The sequence below is a fragment of the Eschrichtius robustus genome, chromosome 9 (genome assembly GCF_028021215.1).
Source record: "Eschrichtius robustus isolate mEscRob2 chromosome 9, mEscRob2.pri, whole genome shotgun sequence".
Taxonomy (NCBI): domain Eukaryota; kingdom Metazoa; phylum Chordata; class Mammalia; order Artiodactyla; family Eschrichtiidae; genus Eschrichtius; species Eschrichtius robustus.
In genome coordinates this window covers 59,759,689-59,773,776 of record NC_090832.1, presented here as the reverse complement: position 1 = coordinate 59,773,776, position 14,088 = coordinate 59,759,689, and the positions used below count along the sequence as shown (strand labels likewise).

The 14,088-nt window shown below is 45.1% G+C and overlaps 1 protein-coding gene across 5 annotated transcripts in view; it reads right to left on the bottom strand.

Moving 5' to 3' along the window:
• Positions 1–3,414, bottom strand: part of FAXC (failed axon connections homolog, metaxin like GST domain containing) — a 73,802-nt gene extending 70,388 nt beyond the window's left edge. The window contains exons 1-3 of one of the 5 annotated variants that reach the window (XM_068551422.1): positions 3,291–3,338; positions 2,408–2,529; positions 40–210 (exon numbers count right to left, since the gene is read on the bottom strand). In XM_068551422.1, coding sequence (XP_068407523.1) covers positions 40–210; positions 2,408–2,514 — 278 coding nt within the window. In that variant the 5' untranslated portion in view covers positions 2,515–2,529; positions 3,291–3,338. Of the gene's footprint in view, positions 1–39; positions 211–2,407; positions 2,710–3,004 lie in introns of those variants that run through there. The other 4 variants (XM_068551420.1, XM_068551419.1, XM_068551424.1 and 1 more) reach the window with 4 other exon arrangements.
• Positions 3,415–14,088: the final 10,674 nt, after the last annotated feature.

Sequence of the window (14,088 nt, the reverse complement as noted above, 5' to 3'; positions counted from 1 at the left end):
TATTATACTCATTAATTAAACTTCCTAAATAATTCTTACCTGTCAACTTTACTTTCCACTCTGGAGATGTACCCATAGATTAAGTCTACGCAGCAGGAAATCCAAGTACCGTGGTGAAGAATATGATTGCCAGTGAACTCAGACAGCGTAGCCATTTCAAGATGGATTTTCCATCCCACATATTTCAGATTGTTTTGTGTTTTGCCTAAACTACACAGACAACTGAAACTTAGACTTCCCGTCAAGTGAAGGTCTCTATCGCGTAACCTCCAAATCCCAGTGCCGCATTTTCCTTGGTCTTCTTCCCCTATGCCCTCTGTGCCCCTAGCGGTTGTCAAAAACTCAGGTCTGTGCCACAGACTTGTCTTCCCTGAGCAATGCCCCAGTTCTCTTCCTCTCCGCCATCAAAACTTATTCCAGAATTGGTACTTGTTAGGAGAAAGTAGTAGAAGTGCGGGCTCCGCAGACACACATTCTCAGATTTGAATCTGGATCCTACTACTCTTATTACGGGATCTTGGGTGAATTGCTTAACCTCTATCAGCCTAAATTTCCTCATCTAAGAAATGGAGATCAAGCATTCAACAGCAGTTGGCAGTTGCGAAGGTTAAATGCAATCACATAGGTAAAGCACTTCTAAGCAGAGCCCCCTATTAAGGGCTCAAAAACAGGCAGCCATTTGTTTATTATCTGCATTACAACACGGTTTCCCAACTCAATGTAAACATCTGTCAAGAAACAAAAGTGAATAAACCAAGGATTAAAAACACTTTTTCAAATAAGTGTCCAAGTGGGCAGCGGGCTCTTCTGGGCGCAGAGACCACATCTACCAGGGCGTGGCCTGCTCCCAAGGTCAACTCTGAGCTCCCCCACCCGCCTCCCCATTTCTGCAAGGTCATTTAAGCAAGTTTGAGACTCAGTCCTGTGAAGCTGTGCCTCACTCCCTCCTCAAAGTGGAAGACCGGTGAGAAGCCACATGGTTCGGAATCCTCCAAAGGCTTTGGACTGGAATATGAATTTCAGAACAACTGGGTTACCATTTCAAGCACTGCACAAATGTTTTCGTTTCCCATATGGCTTGAAACCTAGCTTGAAGTAGAGTTCTAAAACTGGAAAATATATAAAATAATCTAAAGAAATAATTCACTTAATTTTTTTAATTTGGTTCAACTAGATTCAAGACACTGTGCTAAGTGAGAGAATTCAATGATAAGCTTAAAATAAAACTTCCCAATTATTAAAGACAATACATTTCCCCAGACCTAAATGATTTCCAGTCTCTGAGACTAAAAATATTCAAAATACCTGTTAGGCTGCTACAGTGTCCTCTTGGAATCCCTGCAGGCCTGTTAAAGGTCACCTATCACTGTCTTTGTTTATAAACCTATTGTGTAGGATTCCCCCACGGGAAGAAGACAGGAAGACACATTTTCTCACTCTTTAGAAAATATTGGCCAAGAGGGACATTCTGAGCTATTGAAAACTGCTCTTTCCTGGTCCTCCCCCCAGTGACAGAGGGCTCAAACGCATGGAAATTTTAACCGTAAATTGACGTATCAATTAGCCAAACCACTGGTCCCGGCAGCCTATGGCATTATTCTACTCAAACAAAGATCTCATGTCCGGCTGGATGTACCAACAGCAGGGGCCTCCATTTTCTGGTATTCCCAAGTCAATCCTGTAAACATTCTGCGGCAGGCGGCAGAGGCAACTGTTTAGGGCCTGGGGCAACTCCCATGCAGGCCCATGTGCTAGTTCAGTCCTCGGATCTCCTCCTGTTCGCACAACAATGGCATTTAAACCTGAAGCTTGTGCGCTTAGCTTTAGATACCAGATTAGCACATAACCGGGTTAAGGCTGCATCAAAATTGCACACTCCGCTGTGCATCCCTAACAGGGACCCAGAGGTCTCTGGAGCTTTTGCAATTTCAGCCTTTTGATGATGTTGACACTTGGGGATGGACAGTGGAGAACTAACCTCTAAGTAAAAGATGAGGTTAGTGGTTAATATCCCAGCATTATCATCTATAAACAAATAGGGCATTGCATAAAAATGTAACTTAGTATTTCTGCAGGACCTAATTCTATTGTTGCAAACACACTGCAGTTAAGATCTTCCTAACAGACTATTATGCTCCATAACAGCCCAGAGAATTTTTGCTTTTAGCACCGAATGATAGGGAGACAAGTGTTTTTCCCTCCCAGTACCAGTTTAATTCTCCTGTCAACTCCAAACTGCCCCTCACGGCCAGGTGACCACGGACTGCCTCTGGCGAAAGGGAAGGACAGGACTCGGGCGTTTGGGCGTTGTGACCGAGGGGCTGGCACGGGTCCCCCCTCGCGCCAACCCTGCCCTGGCCAGGTGTCCCTCTCTGCGCCCCTGCGCGGGGCCCTCTCTCCGGCTCACCTAATGACCAGGAGTTCGTGGAGCAGATACGCAGCTGCGGCCAGCAAAGCTCCCCCGGTCAAGTAAAGGGTTTTCTTCCACCAGGGATCGGAGCCCAGCCCTGCCATGATCCCACCGTAATCCTGCAAAGGGAAAGCGATGATGTCCCCATAAAAGGAGAAGGGCTCCTCGGACCCGGCCCACCAGCCGAAGAAGGAGACGCTCTGGTTCCAGCTCAGATCCACCACGCACGGCCTGGACGAGGCAAAGCCAACCCCCCAGTGCATGCTGCGCGGCTGGCTGCGGGCGCCCCTCCCAGGGCCCGCGCCGCCCGCATGGGAAGGGGCCGGCGCGGCCGGGCGCGGGCTCAGCGGCGCGCTGGCGGTGCGGGCGGCGCGGGCGGCGGCGACCGAGGCGGCGGCGGAGGAAGACGGAGGGCGCGGGCCGCGGACGGCGGGCCTGGCCGGCGGGGCCCCGGGGCCCGGGGCGGCAGCGGCGGCCGCCGGCTCCCCCCGCAGCGGCCTCTCCGCGCCGCTCTTTGTGTCGGCGCCGGGAGAAGGCCGCGTGATGTCATTGCTCCCTGGGGCAGGGAAACAGAGGCGGGATAAAGTCACCTACCCCGCGCCCTGCCCCCGCCCCGCATCTCCGCGGTCCGGCGGCCTCCGCCCCGGCCGGAGCTGCAGGGCTGGGCGAGCCGGGCGGGCTCCGCGCCTCCAGGCGGCACGGCCGGGAACGGCTCGGCGCGCGAGGGCAGGGCTGCGGACGTGGCTGGAAATGCGGCTCCCCCCGGAGGAAGCTGCAGTCGGGCCCGGATCTCCGTCCCCCACCGCCACCCCCGGCCCGTCCTCCGCCTCCGCTCCAGCCCCTCCCGCAGGCGCGAGAGCGGGGCGTGCGCAGGACTCACCTGCGGCCGCGCGGAGCTCGGGCAGAGACACCGCCCCGCGCGAGCCGGGAATCGGGGCCCGGACAAGGTCGCGAATTACGTTGCTCCGGCCGTCAGGAAAGCGCTGTGTCTTTGCATAACTCATAAAAACACTTATCACATTACACAGTTACCTAAGTCTCGGCAGTGTGCCCACGGAGAGATGTCTGGTTTGATAAATAACAACAAAAATGTACTCTAGAGCGATTTCCCCTCCGACAGACGCAGCCCAAGTCCTAGTCTTTCCCCTTGGAAATCATTATCAGGGAACTCAGGGAATGTGGGGTGTTGTTGTTGTTTTTCCTTTCCTTTTCGGTGCAGAAAATCTGTCAAACGTGGATGTGTGTGTGTGTATGTGATCAATTTTCTTCTCTTTAACTTCATTTTTAAAAGTTCCTACGTACAAAGAATAGGGCTGTGCTTCATACAAGTGTATGATGTACACACACATTTTAGCAAGAGCATGGATAGTTTAAAATCGTTTGAAGGAATTGAAAAAACATTCAAGTGGCGGGGGGGGGGGGGGGGGAGGCGGTTATCACTCTTAAGGTGAAAGGATGGATATAAGAAGCCTCCACGCTTTTGCATGAGAGAGCCGACATTGGAGTGAAGGGGGACACGCCCTTCTACTTCCCCTGCCGCCCCAGCCCCTTAGAACAGGCAGTGAGGGCGGTCCTACAGCTAATAATGTGGGGCGTGGTGCCAGCCCCCACCAGATAAGGGCAGGGGCCAGCCAGGCTGGCGCCCAAGCACCAGCACGTGAGGGGTCTCAAACACCCCTGCAGACGTTTATGGGACCTCTCAGCAAGAAGCAGAGTGTGCGGTTGGAAGTGAACCTTCCACGAGCAGGTTGCAAGGAGTGGAACCCAAGGGCCTGCTGGAGACACAGAGGTGGTCACCAGACTGTCTTCCGGGGAGAGGGAGCAGGAGGCCGCATAGGAAGCAGAGTGGACAGGTTTGGGATCCGAACTAAAGGCCCTGTGCAGAGAGGGGCAAGGAGCACTGGCACCACGGATTCTCCATTGTTCTTCCCCCATGGCATCAGCCTATGCTCTCTTTAAATGTTGAGCCAGTATTCAAAGAATATCCGTTTGTACCTAATTATTGGCCTGAGTGTCTAGGTCCAGCCATGAGGACCTAGTGAGATGGTATGAAGACCTGGGGAGCCAGAGTGAGCATCTTTACTCCACCCCTCCCACCACCACCACCAATTCTGAGAGCCTTGGCGTCATAACCATGACATTAGCTCCAAGCTAGAGGCATCTTGTTGTTATTTTTTTTTCAAGAACCTTGTTTTACTAACTATTGAGGTATTACAAGAGAGAAAAAAAAAAAAAAGGAAGGGGCTAATATTTATTGAACACCTGTCTGTCTAGTGATGATACATTTTTCAGTAACTCGCCAGAACAATCTGTGTTAAATAACTATTGGCATCCCTATTTCACAAATGAGAAAACTGAGGCTCAGAGAGGTAAGTTAACAAGCTCAAGTCCCAGAGCTAGGTAATGATAGAGCCAGGATTCAAACCCCATGTGTCCCACACCAGCAGCCCTTTGGGCTTTCCACCACCTACAATGGCTCTCATCCCAGGTACCAGTGCTGGAGTGCTGTTCATGGTATTTCCTCTTTAGGCCATCAGTCTGTGGCTCAGTCTTCTGAACCACGTCTAAATCCAATGACTACAAAGCCTCAAACGCCTGCCTGTTATGCTATCACCTTTTGAGAAAGGTAGATTTAGACCATTCCTTACGCAGATATGGCTATGCCTGTGTCATGTCACTCTGCAGCCTGGCCATAATGATACGACAAGGGACAAATAAATCAGTGCTTCCCAAACATTGTATATGTATCATCTGGGAATCTGCTACAATGATCAAAAGGGACAATTAGATCAGTGTTTCTCAAACATTACTGTGTATGCGAATCACTGGGGATCTTGTTCACATGCAAATTCTGACTCAGGAGTTCTGGGGTGAGGTCTGAGATTCTGCATTTCTAACAAGCTTCCAGGTGAAGCCAGACCACACTTTGATTATCAGTGGTCTAGAACACTAGCTTATGAGAGGCATCAAAAACTCTGCCCCAGAGTGGCATGTACATATATACACTACCCAGTGTAAAATAGCTAGTTAGTGGGAAGCAGCCGCATAGCACAGGGAGTTCAGCTCGGTGCTCTGTGTCCACCCAGAGGGGTGGGATAGGGAGGGTGGGAGGGAGATGCAGGAGGGAGGAGATAAATGTATACATATAGCTGATTCACTTTGTTATAAAGCAAAAACTAACACACTATTGTAAAGCAATTATACTCCAATAAAGATGTTTAAAAGAGAAAAAAAAAAATGAAGCACAAAAAAAAAAGAAAATAAAAACAAAAACTCTGCCCCAAAGAGACAGAACCCCATGTGGGATGGTTCCTAACCAACCCAATTAAGTCACCATTCTTGCTGAGTCTGGACACTAGACACACAGATAAAAGGGTTGGAGCAGCAGTAGAATCAGAAATGGAAAGAAAATGAATCAAGACTCAAGAAAAGCAATTAGAACAGAGAATAATGCATATGCCTTATGAGAAGTTGATCTGATGCTCAAGTGATAGGAGCTGAGGGCGGAAGCCACGGGGCAGGAGAAGTGGGGGTAGGGCGTTAGACGGAGAAGAGGGAGAAGACAGAGTATCCTGGGGGAGTAGTGATATCATGGCACCTTTTTTCACGAACCAACACAAAGAGCATAAACAAGTGAATAAAATATTTTATAAGTTTCTTTTATCCTGGAAAACATTTTCACAAGAATGTTATACTTCATGCTTCAAAATATAGCTTAAGAGATTTAAGATCCTGCTCTTGTAGTAATAAGTGGATGGGGGATTCACTGGTGGCACAGTGGATAAGACTCTGCGCTCCCCATGCAGAGGGCCCGGGTTCGATCCCTGGTCAGGGAACTAGATCCCACATACATGCCACAACTAAGGAGCCCACGTGCTGCAACTAAGGAGCCGGCGAGCTGCAACTAAGGAGCCCTGGAGCCACAACTAAGGAGCCTGCCTGCCGCAACTAAGGAGCCTGCCTCCCATAACTGAGACCCAGAGCAACCAAATAAACAAATAAATACAATAAAAAAATAAAAAAGGTGGATGTGATGTTAGCATTATTGCTGGTTTTATATAATGAAATTTAATGTTATTTTATTAAAATTTCTCTGTATCATTCAAAAAATAAACAGTTTACTTGATAATGTTACCCTGAATTTTACTGTAAAGCTTCTGCTTTCTTGGCTTGACTTGTGGAGAAGAGATCTAATACTCCCCTACCCAGATATCCAACATTATAGCTGGAAGCTTGTTGTCACCATAAGGTGACTTTGCCTATCTACTTTCTGATCCACTGGACTTGGGCATTTTATTAATCAGTATGCAACACTCAGAAAACATTTCCTGAAGATTGACTTGATGCTGAGAAAAGATATTCAAATAATAACCAGGCTCAGATAAGTGAGGGGCAATTAAGAAGGTGGGTCATGAAAGGGTTTGGAAGATTTTTAGCTTGGGCAGTGCATTAGTGTGCTAGGGCTGCTGTAACAAAGTACCACAGACTGGGTGGCTTAAATAACAGAAATTTATTTCCTCACAGTTCTGGAGGCTAGGTGTCTGAGATCAAGCTGTTGTCAGGGTTGATTTCTTCTAAGGCCTCTCTCCTTAGCTTGTTAATGGCCATCTTCTCCCTGTGTCTTTATATGGTCTTTGCTCTGTACGTTTGTGTCCTAATCTCCTCTTTATCTAAGGGCATCAGTCATATTGGATTACAACCACCCTAATGACCTCATTTTACCTTAATTATCCCTTTGAAGGTACTACCTCCAAATACAGTCACATTTTTATTTTTTTATTTTTTTTTTTAAATTTATTTATTTATTTATTTATTTTTGGCTGTGTTGGGTCTTCGTTTCTGTGTGAGCGCTTTCTCCAGTTGTGGCAAGCGGGAGCCATTCTTCATCGCGGTGCGCGGGCCTCTCATTATCGCAGCCTCTCTTGTTGGGAGCACAGGCTCCAGACGCGCAGGCTCAGTAATTGTGGCTCACGGGCCCAGTTGCTCCACGGCATGTGGGATCCTCCCAGACCAGGGCTCGAACCCGTGTCCCCTGCATTGGCAGGCAGACTCTCAACCACTGCGCCACCAGGGAAGCCCTACAGTCACATTTTTAGGTACTGGACCATTAGAACTTCAACATATGGATTTTAGGGAGACACAGTTCAGCCCCTAACAGCCTATTGAATGCCTAAGTGGAGATGCCCAATGGCAACAGAATGTGTGGGTTTAGAAAAGAGCTTTGGGCCTGGGAATGAGATAGGTGGGGGTCATTAAAGGGTAGACATGAGAATGTGAGGGTGAATGCTAAGTGAGAAGAGACGGGGCCAAGGACAGAGCCCTGAGAACACCACAGTTAGAGGATGGCCAGAGGAAGAGAGGACCATCCAGGAAACTGAGAAGGAAAGAGAGGCCAGGAGGGAAGCCGGACAGGTGTAGGGCCGCAGAAGCCAAGGGAAGAGGGTGTCTCAAGAAAGTGTGAGATGGGATCAATCGCATCATATGCTCCTAACAAGTCAAGTAAAATAAATTTAGCCCAGCAGCGTAGACATTACTGACCTTGGCAGGTGAGCACTTTCAAGTCAGGGGGTCAGAAGCCAGGCTTGAAAAATGAAGGTGGGATAGTAAGTGCAGAAAACACCCACAATGAATTCGGCTGTGAAAGGAGGAAGCAAAGGTTGATCGTCAGAGAGGGTAATAAATATTTCTCCATTCTTTTTAAAAAGGGATCACATGCATTATTTTTAATATTAATACATAAACACAGTACAAAATTCAAAAGCTACAGAGAAGAATACAATGAAAAGTCAATTTCTACCCAGATATCCCCCCATACACACCAATGTCACCTCCGGATGCACCCTGCTCCTTGCCCCAGATGCTGACCTTCGTGAAGGACAGCAGTGGTTGTGGGTACCCAAGCTGCTGTCGTGGAGCTTGCCTGTGATGGAGATCGGAGGACCGGAGGGGAGTAAGGAAGGGATGACAAACCCTTAGTATCTTTTCCTGCAGAGTTGCCCCATGCTGTGTCTCTCTTCACGTGGCTCCCTCTGTGGGTTTCAGGAACTAAGTCCACACATTTCTCCTTCAGCCGGAGGGCTGGTAATGGCTTCCTGCTGTTGCTAGGCCTGGGGTTCTGCATTTTTGTAAATAGCCCTTTTATTAAATGGTCCTCAAAATATCCAGTTTGCATGTGCCTTCAGTTTCCTGCTGGGACGCTAAAGGATACAGTCTCCTCCTAACTGTTCCCCAGACCCCTCCCCAGAGACAAATACAACCATCAGCTTCTGTATTTATTCCCAGAGATAGTCCATGCATTATAAAAGCATTTTCTATTTATTTTTACACAAATTGTATCATTTAACTGCCTGTCCTGCACCTTACTTTCTTTTTTATCTTAAACATAGAACTTCCAATCTTCTTGATTCTTTTTTTTTCTTTCTTTCTTTCTCTTTTCTTCCTTTCTTCCTTCCTTTCTTTCTTTCTTCATAGAACACCACAGATACATATATATATATAGAAGTGGAATTTCTGGGTCAAAAGAGCCATGCATTGTAATTGTGATAGATGTTGCCATATTGCTCTCCATAAAGAGCAATACACTCTCCGTAGTTTTGAAAGTGTCTCTTTTCTCATACGTAGCCTACACACATATTCTTAAGTATTTTGATCCTTCCTAATTGTCAATGAGAAAGCAGTATCTCATTGTAGTTTTAAATTTGTGTTTCTTATTACGTGTGAGGTTGAGTACATTTTTTTGAAAGATGCATTTGTATTGACTTTTCTATGAGCTGTTCATTTTTTTCACTGGGTTATTAGTATTTTTCATTGATTTATATGAGGTCCTAATTGAGAAAGAGAATTCTTTTTCTGTAAATTAGTTTGCAAATATTTTCCCCAGCTTGCTATTTTTCAATTTTTTCTTCTATGGCTTCTTGGTTTTCTATCATAGTTTCAAGGAGGCCTTCTCCTCTGAGTGGGATGTTCCAATCTATGGCTTCAGATGTTCTTAGGTAACCTCAAGTGCTGACCATAAAGGTACGGTAGAAGCCTCTAGAGACAAGGTTCTGTTGCTGATGAGGTAGTGCACAAACCATCCACATAGACGTTGGAGTTACTCAGGAAGCTGGGAGGACTTAGGTAAGAACAAAGACACTGTGATTGAGGGGAGTGGCCAGAAGTGGAGTTTGGCAATAAACGGGGAGTAGAGGATAGGAGAGATAGACTTGAGGCTTGGAGACATGAGAGCTTTTATTCAAGAGTAATGGCAGTAATGGCAGTGGTCCAGTGGCTAAGACTCCTCGCTCCCAATGCACGGGGCCCATGTTCGATCCCTGGTCAAGGAACTACACCCCCACATGCACAACTGAGAGTTCGCATGCTGCAACTAAAGATCCCACACGCCGCAACTAAGACCTGGCACAGCCAAATAAATGAATAAATATTAAAAAAAAAAAAAAGAGTAGTGGCAGTGGGACTTCCCTGGTGGTCCAGCGGTTAAGACTCCGCACTCCCAATGCAGGGTGTGCGGGTTTAATCCCTGGTCAGGGAACCAGGTGCCACATGCCACATGGCGGGGCCTAAAATAAATAAATAAATTTGAAACAGTACATTTATAAAACCTCATATGTAGTATGAGTCCACCTCTGTAAAAGAATTTTTAAAAAGCAGAAAAAAAAAAAATAATAATGGCAGTGAGCGAAAAGGACTCAAATCCCATCTCGCAACTCTGAGGTTCATAGACAATATGAAACTTCCTCTCAGAATGGCTGCAGGTGAAACCATATCCTCAGAGGAAAGCCAGGTTTCAGTTAAGGTAGAAAGTAAAGGAAACTTCAATGCAGACTTGAGAAGTAGGGTAGTTGATAAATCATGAACTGGTGCTTATAGAGGTCACAGCAGAAAAAGTGTAGAAGGGAGAAGTGGGAGGTTGAGTCAGGAAAGACAAATTCAAGAAACAGTCTTAGGGAGAGATTACAGAAAAGAATCAGTGTGGGTGTCTGAATCTTGGGCAACGACTAGGGATTGCAGGGATCCTTATCAGGCTACAAGAGTGTCAAAAACATTTGGCCCCAGCAGGTCTGTGGAGTACCAGTCACCTGGGCCTGAACTGATTGATCTCAGAGGAAGATGTCATCTCAAGAGCACAGAGAGATTTGCCTCTGGAAGATTTAAGGTTCAGCATCCATTGATTGGTTCTCAGGGAAAAACAAGAGCAAAACTGCCAGGTCTGTGGGTGCTCAGGTAAACAAGCAGAGGCCTGAGAGCGCAAAGCCCTCGTTACTATGTGGTGAGTCTGGGTGCTACCTGGTGGTGTGTGTGAGGGTGGGGGCAGATGGGGATGAGGAGGAGAGTTGCTGGGATATCCCACTGCATAAGGCAGTTCCCTTAGGCTCTTTGATAACATTGGGTTGCGTATTTCTCATTCATCCATCCACCTAGCCAGCTACCTAGGTGGCTAATCCAACTGTTTATCTCTATTTAAAATCAATCTTTTGGGAATTCCCTGGCGGTCCAGTGGTTAGGACTCTGTGCTTTCACTGCCAAGGGCGTGACCAAAAAATAAATAAATACATAAATAATAAAATCAATCCTTTTTTTTTAATGAGTTGAAATTCTTTAAACGTTGCATAAATCTGATTGTTAATTAATCTAGACTGGCCTTCTACCATCCCATCCTGACAAAACTAAGTCTAAAAACAGAATCCCAGAATGTCTCTTCAATTTAATATCAAAAGAATGACCAAAAAGAGGCAATTTAAATCATGATCCAGTTTTCACCTTTCACAGCTATTGACAGCCTTCATGTTCACTTTTACAAAGTATAAGCAGAAGACAGAGTGACCATATTTCTCTTTTCCTGACATATTCTGTCAAGTAAAGACTATATTTCCCTACTGCAGTATTTTAACTATAGTCACCTTTAACCTTTTTTGGGGGTCATGAAACTTTTGAGACTCTGAGGAAAGCTATGGGACATTCTCAGCAGAAAAATACACACACACACGCAAAATTTTGTTCCCTATTTCAGGGGGCTCCTAGAACCTTAGAAGCCTGTATCAGGACCCCAGATACAGAGCCTGTTTTAGAGTCGGAAAGACAAGTGCAGATCTTACATGATGTCAGTGACTTTATGTCCGTTGGGTCCCACCTGTCAACAGGAAACAAAGATTCAAATCTATCAGAGTGGAAACATCTCATGTCCATATTTACTTTGTAACTCTCCAACCCCATTCTCAGTTCTGTTCACATCATCTTGAGAACATATTTTCTTCCTGTGGCTCCAACTGGTGCCTTTTAGTTCCTAGACAGTGGCTCATTTATGTGTGCTGCCTCCTTTTCTTGCTGGGATACAAGAGGTTTATTGATCTCACAATAAATTCTTTTGCTTGATTTTCATGCAAACCATCAGTGTCAGGATTTTTGGCTTTTTTTAATTTTTTTTTTGATACAGAGAAGACTTGCATGTCTTTTGCATCTCATTAGTAATAGTCAAGTAACAATCTCCCTTCTAATAGAGTCACATTGTAAGTTAATAAAAGCAATTATGTATTGACTGTTCTAACACTTTCATTTGGTTTCGTTTCCGCATTTTATTTCTCCACTGACATTTTCTTAGGATTCGTAGATTTTTGGATCAATGTCTGTAAGCCTGTAATTATACAAATATGTTTTACAGAATTGCAGGGACCTTGCCAATCCAGGTTTAAAAAATATTTCCAGTAAGCGTGACTTACTCCTATGCCTCGTTACCGAGCAGTCTCTCTAAATCTTTACTTGATGCCTCTCAGTATCGTGTATTCCAGGTCAACGGTAGCACAGAAGCCCTTGTGAGCGTCCCTAGCACACATCAAAAAGACATTTCAAATGATGTCAAAATTTTTTACTTTTTTGCTTGACTGAGATACTTTTGTTGTGTAGTACTTGAATTCAATACTTCTCTTCAATTTATAATTAATATAATAGTAAAACCTGTCACTATAATAGAAAGTAAGGCTATAATTTTATTTGGGGTCTTTAAAGCATTTTATTAAGTTGCCATCAGTAGCATGTAATTGTTTTAGTCATAGAAAGGCAATGAAGCCCTAAGAGAACTGAGGCAAATAGCCCAGACTCTAGATTTTGTGATGCTGTTTGATTTAAATGCTTTTGAAGGTGCTACCTTGCATACAGACAATTCAAATAAGTGATAATAATCCAGTTGTGTGTGGTTATGCTACCACGATGACCATATGATGGCACAGATACTACGTACAAGTATCAAAGTGGTGATGTGCACAAGCTCAGCAATCAGACTGCCTGGGTCTGCATCTTACTACTTGTGTGAGGCTGAATACATTTAACGTCTCTGTGAAATGGAGTAGACGGTAGTCCCTACCTCATGGGGCTATTACTGAATCATACTGAATTTCCATCACTTAACAATGTATATTTTTAATAACTGAAAGTTCGGGTGTTCTTTCTAAAATAAATGCTCTTTGTTTGGGGGCTGCTTTTTAATCAATTTCATTACACAGTCCTTAGATTAATCGGTTTTTTTAAAACTTTTTAATTTATTTTTGGCTGCACTGGGTTTTCGTTGCTGCGCACGGGCTTTCTCTAGTTGCGGTGAGCAGGGGCTACTCTTCGTTTTGGGGAAGAACTTCTCATTTCAATGGCTTCTCTTGTTGCGGAGCACGGGCTCTAGGTTTGCCGGCTTTTGTAGTTGCGGCGCACGGGCTCTAGAGCGCAGGCTCAGTAGTTGTGGCGCACGGGCTTAGTTGTTCCACGGCCTGTGGGATCTTTCTGGACCAGGGATCGAACCCACCTCCCCTGCATCGGCAGGAGGATTCTTAACCACTGTGCCACCAGGAAAGTCCCTGTACAATATATCCTTGTAGCTTATTTTATTCATAGTAGTTTGTATCTCTTATATCTTGCCCCTTCACCTTATCTTTCTGTCTTATTTCACTTAGCATCTAAGACCCTCCAACAATATCCATGTTGTTGCAAATGGCAAAATTTCATTCTTTTTTATGGCTGAGTAGTATTCCATTGTGTGTGTGTGTGTGTGTGTGTGTGTGTTGGGGTGGCCAAAAAAAAACTGTTTGGGTGGAAAAACCTGAACGAACTTTTTGCCCAACCCAATATATATATATAAATAACATCTTCTTTATCCATTCATCTGTTGATGGACAGTTAGGTTGCTTCCATATCTTGGCAATTGTAAATAGTGCTGCTATGAACATTGTGGTGCACGTATCTTTTTGAATTAGTGTTTTTGTTTTTGTTTTTTTTGGATAAATTGGAGTGGAATTGCTGGGTCATATGGTAGTTCTATTTTTAGTTTTTTGAGGAACCTCCATACTGTTTCCCATAGTGGCTGCACCAATTCACATTCCCACCAACAGTGTACAAGGGTTCTCTTTTGTCCACATCCTTGCCAACACTTGTTATTTGTAGACTTTTTGATGATAGCCATTCTGACAGATGGGGGTTGATACCTCATTGTGGTTTTGATTTGCATTTCCCTGATGATTAGTGATGTTGAGCATCTTTTCATGTGCCTATTGGCCATCTGTATATCTTCTTTGGAAAAATGTCTATTCAGGTCATCTGTCTATCTTTTAATCTGGTTGTTTTTTTGATGTTGAGTTGTATGAGCTGTTTATATATTTTGGATATTAACCCCTTATCAATCATATCATTTGCAAATACTT